The sequence below is a fragment of the Triticum dicoccoides genome, chromosome 4B (genome assembly GCF_002162155.2).
Source record: "Triticum dicoccoides isolate Atlit2015 ecotype Zavitan chromosome 4B, WEW_v2.0, whole genome shotgun sequence".
Taxonomy (NCBI): Eukaryota; Viridiplantae; Streptophyta; class Magnoliopsida; order Poales; family Poaceae; genus Triticum; species Triticum dicoccoides.
The window spans coordinates 81711584-81718295 of record NC_041387.1 but is presented as its reverse complement, the minus strand read 5'-3'; the positions used below and the strand labels follow the sequence as shown (position 1 = coordinate 81718295).

The 6712-nt window shown below is 48.8% G+C and overlaps 1 protein-coding gene across 1 annotated transcript; it reads left to right on the top strand.

Moving 5' to 3' along the window:
• The first annotated feature begins 5573 nt into the window (after positions 1–5573).
• Positions 5574–6492, top strand: LOC119292533. Its single transcript, XM_037571343.1, has 2 exons — positions 5574–5834; positions 5908–6492. Exons 1-2 carry the CDS (start codon positions 5592–5594, stop codon positions 6490–6492), a joined length of 828 nt encoding a protein of 275 aa, XP_037427240.1. The 5' UTR covers positions 5574–5591.
• The last annotated feature ends 220 nt before the right edge of the window (positions 6493–6712 follow it).

Sequence of the window (6712 nt, the reverse complement as noted above, 5' to 3'; positions counted from 1 at the left end):
ATGCTTATGCGAGATCCTTCCTAACCAACTAAACATTGCCCCCCCGCCCCACCCAGGTGGGTGGGCCCCCTCACTCCCCTTGATCCAGTCGTGATTTGCCAGCTGAAACTCACACCGTAAAACCCTGTAACTGTCTACGAAGCACTGATACGGCAAAAACTTGTGTATCGGCGTACTGAACGTCGCCGATACGGCGACACGCGTGATACGGCGGTGATACCCGTATCCTGGACGTGTCGTTGTTTCCGATTTAAAAACAAAAGAAAAAACGCCGATACTTCCTGTTCAACGTCCACGATACCCGGGGACACGGCCAGCCCAGTTGAAGGCCCATGCTAACCCATCTGCCCCCATCTCTCTCTTCGTGATTCTCAAAAAAAAAATCTCTCTCTTCGTTTGTTCGCACGCCAGGCACTTGCACGGGCGAGCCGCCGCCGCCGCCACCTGGACTCGCCTCCCCGCCGTCCGTCGTCGCAGACTGGAGTAGTTCGCCGCCGGCGCCTGGGATTGCCTCGCTGCCATGTCTAGGCGCCACGCCGCCGCCTCGGTTGACCAGAATCTTCTCCGGCGCCGTCGCCGTCGCCAATTGCCAGCAAGAGCGAGGTAAAATAGATCCGGCAAACTCTACTGCTCTCTAGTTGTCTATCCATTCGTGTTTTTTTTTCTTCAATAGTTCTTGGCTCCCTGTTCGTGTTACAAACCGGACCAACGATGCTTGGTTGGCTTCTTGCATATTGCAATTGGTTGCTGATATTGCTGCTGTGCTGCTACTTCCTATTGCTTGCTCATGTACTGTCTGCTACTGCTTGCAATTTGTTGTTTATGTTATTGCTATTGCTACTGCCTACATAGAGAGGGGAACACGACATGGCATCTGCCGGGAGTGGAATAGGCAAACAAATTCACCATGATGAGTTGAGGACCCGGATGGTCATTCAAGACTTGAAAAGAGGCATGGAGGAAATCGAGCAACCAATGCGACAGCATATTGATCTCATCTCACACATTCTATATTACGTTTTGTATTTTATTACATGTCATTTTATTAATTATTTATATATATTCGCCGTATCGCCGTATTGCTGTTTTTAAAAATTGCCGTATCCCATATCGACGTATTCGTATTGCCGTATCCGTGTCGCCGTATCGGTGCTTCATAGGTAACTGTCCTCGGTGTAGCATTACTGGTGCGTCAGTGGCATCGCGCCAGGAGATGGAAGACAAAACGATCGTGGTTGAAACGTCAATGATTTGCTGATGTTGGAATAAAAGTGAGGGGGGTAATTGTCTGCTAATAGGTGTTCAAGTGGCTGGTTACAATCCCACCTATGATCTGTGCCGTTCCTTGTCTATCCGATGGCGCACGGGAGAAGGCTCTTACCAGATTTTTCACTGATCGGCGATTTTCACCAGATACTTCGAGCCATATTTCCTAGTAATACGAAATTACATATTTGCATTAGATTAGTTGCGGCATTGGGGTTTTCCATGGAGGAGACGGAGAACGGACAGCGCCATGGCTGCCCAGGTCCAGCCGACCTCATCAGCGCCCTCCCGGAGGATCTGCTCCTCCAAATCCTGGAGCGCCTCGGTTCCACCGGCGCCGCCGCGCGCACCAGCCTCCTCTCCCGCCGGTGGCGCGGCCTCTGGACCCGCCTGCCCCGCGTCACCGTCGCCCTCCGCGACGTCCCGTTCCGCTCGATCCAGGCGGCGCTCGCCCGCGCCGTCCGCCCCGGGGTGTGCCACTAACACCTCGACATCCGCGTCCGCTGGCAAGCCACCGCGCTCCGCCCCGCCAGCGTCTCCTCGCTGCTCCGCGCCGCGGCGGCGCTCTCGCCCGTGGAGATTCTCTTCGTCCTCTCGCCGGACGTCCTGCTCCCACGTCTGGACCAGCTTCCCGTGGAGCAATTCTACGCTATTCTCCCGTGGAGCGCGCGGAGCCCCCTCGTGGGGGTGGAGCTGCCGCGCTTCCGCCGCGCCACCTCCATCCACCTGCGCGCGCTCCACCTCCGCTTGTTCGCGCCACCCTCCGGCCGGGTTCCCCTCGCTGGAGAGACTCGCCCTCACCGGCTGCGACGTCGACCTCGCCGCCTTGATCCCTCGCTACCCGCGCATCCGCACATTCAGGATGAACAACAACGGTGTGTTGCCCATGGATAGCATCGCCGTCCACTCGCCGTCGCTGCGGGAACTCTCTATGGAGAGCAGTAACACATGGACAAGCTGTATCGATGTCGAGGCGCCCGTGCTTGAGCAGTTGAACCTGTCTTTCCATGCCCGTGGCGACCTTAGGGTCTTCGTCTTGGCACCAATGGTGGAGAAGCTCTCATGGCGGTGCTCCTATGCTAAGCCCATGTACAGGCTTGGTCTCTGGGGCCTCTTGGAGGTCGGCTTACACGCTACAGACACCGGGAAAGGCACATGCTTGCAGCTCCCCGGCGTGCATGTCCTGTCCCTGCACATGGCTGCCCAAGTATATATATGTCTCCTTTCTTGCTTGCTCAATTCACCGGAATCGCTGCCGGGTAAACTGAACTTGCTGAACTAATGTTGCAGGATTCATTTAGATTTCTAAATGCAGAGCACACCTTTGCCGCAGAGATTGATAAACATATGGTTACCAAATTCTCTGGTTTGGACCTGCATCTCAGAACCACAGGGCATGTTTTTGGAGCATTTGTGTTGCGTCTCATTGGGATGCATCGGATTGGTAGGGCTATTCGGAACCTTAGGATCGTCCTACTAAGGTCAGAGGTAATTTATCAGTGCTTATACATATGGAGTATATGCGATACATGTTCAACAACAAAAAAAATCTAGGTACATTCTTTAGCTAAGGTCTTGGTAGTGGCACATCTAAAATATATATGCGTACATATCCAACAACAAAAAATTGTAGGTACATTATTCTTCAGCTAAGGTCTCGATAGTTGAACATCTATAATATGTTACTGTAATTCACATTTGTTTTAGGTGAAAGAAGCATGCTCAATAAATTGTCTCTGTGATGAGCCCAAAGACTGGAGGACACAAACTATCTCCATGGCTGATCTTGAAACCGTGGAAATTGAAGGTGTCGACGGGGAGGATCATGAGTTTGATTTTCTGAAAGTGATCTTTACATGTGCTCCAATGCTTAAAAGAGTGACTCTAAGATTGGCAGATGGTGTTACCCCAAGTGTCGGTTGGTGCATAAAAGTAGACAACATTTTCAGGCCCAAATCACTGTTCTGACCTTGTCCACGTTTATCGTCACAAACTGAACCCGACGTGAAAGTATTTCACGATTTGACCCTTTTAGAAACGCCAGGGCCCGCGGCGTTTCCAGCCAACATAGAAACGCCGACCAAGCTAGCGTTTCTGGCCAACACAGAAACGCCGTGGTAGCTAGCGTTTCTTCCGTGGCCCACAGTCAGTCCGAACCCGCTATTTTCACTGACGTGGCACATCAGAAACGCCAATGGCCCTGGCGTTTCTGCCCTGTATTTAGTAATGCGCGCGGGGCCGCGGGGGCCTGACCTAGCCCATATCTCGGACCGCTCGGGCAGTTCGTCCCTGCCCCGACGAACTGGCGGCCGCCCCCTCCCTCTTCTTCACCAACTCTCCCCCAGATCTGCTATTTTGATCATCAAAACGAGTAGATCGAAGCACCCTCGAGTTACTTGAGGTATTCTCTTCCCAATCCTCCATTTATTTCCAGTCAAGATTGGCTATTGTAGATGCATTTTTTGAAACATGGTGGAACCCTAAGATGAGTTATTAGTGATTTGTTTGATGAATATTTTGGGGATATACTCATTGTGTTGAAGTATTTTTAGTTAATTTGTTTAGTATTGGATTTAGAGAGAGACCATTTTTTTGAATTAGGTTGAACCTATTATTTGTTAATAATTAGTTGTGATAGATTGTTTAGGATAAAATAGGTTGAAAAGAATTGGTGTTGGTAATGTGGTTTGTGATTTATATCTTTGGGATAATTTGTAGTAGTATCACACAATTTTGTATATATCATAACAAATCCATTTACCTTATTTTGTAGGATGTTTGAGCCGGATAAATATCCCGGCCTTGATGATTATTACGAGGAGAAGCATCGTGCTGTGCTTGTGGAAAGAGGGGAGGTAATTATGTATCTATATTGTCGATTCTCATGTTGTGATTATATTGTGAGTAGTATAGAGAAGTATATAAATTGTGCGTGTGATTTTTGTAGGTTCCTCCAGTACTTCGGTTGAGAGGCCACAACCCACGTGAGTCACTGAGGTATGACCGTCGCTACGAGCCTTATTTTAGAAGAATGGATCTTCTCCAGTTTGTGCTCAACTTTAAAGGCACACCACCATGGCTGAACTCGACGGCCATTACCGCCCTTACGGACCATTGGAGGCCGGAGACGCACTCTTTTCACCTTGCTCTTGGTGAGATGACCGTCACTTTGGAGGATATTGCGATGATCTCCGGTCTTCCGATCGAGGGGAGGGCTCTTACCGGGAAGGTGAAGTCCGAGGGGTGGCGACAAAGGGTTGCAGGTTTGGTTGGTGTTGAACCTCCCGAGTGGATTCATGAAACAAAGAAGGATCCTAGGCCATCTGGTGTTTTGTTCTCGTGGCTACAAGAACATTTTTACGAGTGCCCAGAGAATGCCAGTCCGGCTGTTGTGGAGAGGTACGCAAGGGCTTACTTATGGAATCTTATGACCCAAGTGGTGTTTCCTGACGGCACGGGAGACACAGCCTCCTGGATGTTCTTGGACCCTCTTCGTAACTGGGATGTTAAGTGGAGTTGGGGGTCGGCGGCACTAGCCTTCTTGTACCGTCAGGTAATGCTAATTTGATGAATTTTCATTATATGAAAGATTTTTTTGCATGTGATTTTTTAATGTGTATACAAATGTGCAGTTGGACGGAGCATGTATGAGGAGTAAGCCGAAATCTTGTCTTGGTGGTTTTGTTTGGGCCCTACAGATTTGGATGTGGGAGCGTATCCCTGTGGGCCATAACTTGACCATTGCTCCGGAAGAACCTTGGGAGTGGCCTTTTGACGGGGATGAGGAGCGGTATCCCACTATCGCATACACGTGGGCTAATGTCCAAGTGTCTAGTATCGCAGCCATGGGGCGGTACAAGGCATACATAAGCGAGCTTGACATGCTTACTTACAACCAGGTAATTATCAAATGCCTTGCTATCAATTCAGTTTTTTTGTTGTTGTGCATGGGCTAGTGACATGTTGTGATGTAGGTTAATTGGAGGCCGTATATGGTACTTAGGCAGTTCCCTTTGAGCAATATGTGCTTTCGTGACCAACATCTTTGGCGTGTGCGTTGCCCCATGATATACTTGTATGCGGTGGAGTGGCATCTTCCACATCGTGTTTCGAAGCAATTTGGAGTACAACAACGCACCCCGCCGGAGTATGTTGAGACAAGTGTGGTGCTACATAGTTGAGAGTTTTTGTACCATATGTTGATCAATGTGTAACCACTGAAAAATGAAATTGATACCGATACTTCTCATGCTTTGTAGGACGAGCCGACAACACAACAAGAATGTCATTAATTGGGAGGATCACCATCTTATGTGGGTGGTGACATGTGGAATGCTCAGAGGAATGCCCGAGTTGAAGATGATCACACACCTGACAACGACGAGGGGGCATATTTAAGGCATTTGGAGTGGCTTCGCAAAGAGTACAGAGTTATCCTTAAGGGTGCTTGGACTCGTGCCGATTGTTTGGAAGTAATGCCAAGTGAGGCTGCTGATGGTGCATTCAACAACTCTATTAGGGAGACCATTGGATCGCACCTAGATTATGGCCCTCTGCATGACCGAGTGGTATGCCTTTTTGTCTCTTTTTTGAACATGTGTCATTTCTTCATGAGTGGTGTGTCACTTAAGTTTTATTCAGGGCACGGAGCTATGGAGATGTATCAATGATAGTAATGTGGTGCTTGGCCGCCCACCTGGTAGAGAAACGGACGGTCTCATTAGGAGTACTCTACAGGTTAGAGGCCTTTTTAATATGAACATTTATTTTATATCATGTGAACTATTTTTGCATATTTACATGTCAATGCCTTTGCCTCTGCAGAAGGTTGTGAATCGTTGCCGAACACTAGCCGCTTTACTCTCTTGCCATGGAGGTTCATCAACGGATGTGCGTGCACGTGCTCAGTATAAAATGGATGTTCTTTCTTCCACTCGTCCATCTTCGAGTCAAGCACGTTCTTCTTCCGCTTGTCCTTCTTCCAGCCGAGCACGGATTGATGAACAGGAAGATGAAGAGGAGGAGACAGACTTCGATGCGGATCCGGACTATGTGGAGCTTGGGGCTTCGCAGATGGAAGATGCTCCACAACCAACTCAACCTTCTCAGCCTTCTCAAGAAGCACGCCGAGTTAGCTCAAGGAACATCCGACGTCCTGGATGGCAGAACACTCCAGAGGGCTACGTCAACAGGGGGAACATGGCTGCGAAAAGAGGCAAGAAGTGAAGTGATGACTGATGCGAGCTTGTTAGTTCTATATTTGGTGAACTAGAAATGTAGTTAGCTTTTCAGATGGAGCGAACTTGTTAGTTCTATATCTGATGGACTTATTATTTCTATGTCACCAAGACTTGTTAATTATTATGTAAGCTGGATCATGTTAAGTTCGTTGCTCAAATGTCTCATTGCTATACTGTTGCTGTACTTGGCATTTATATTGTAAACT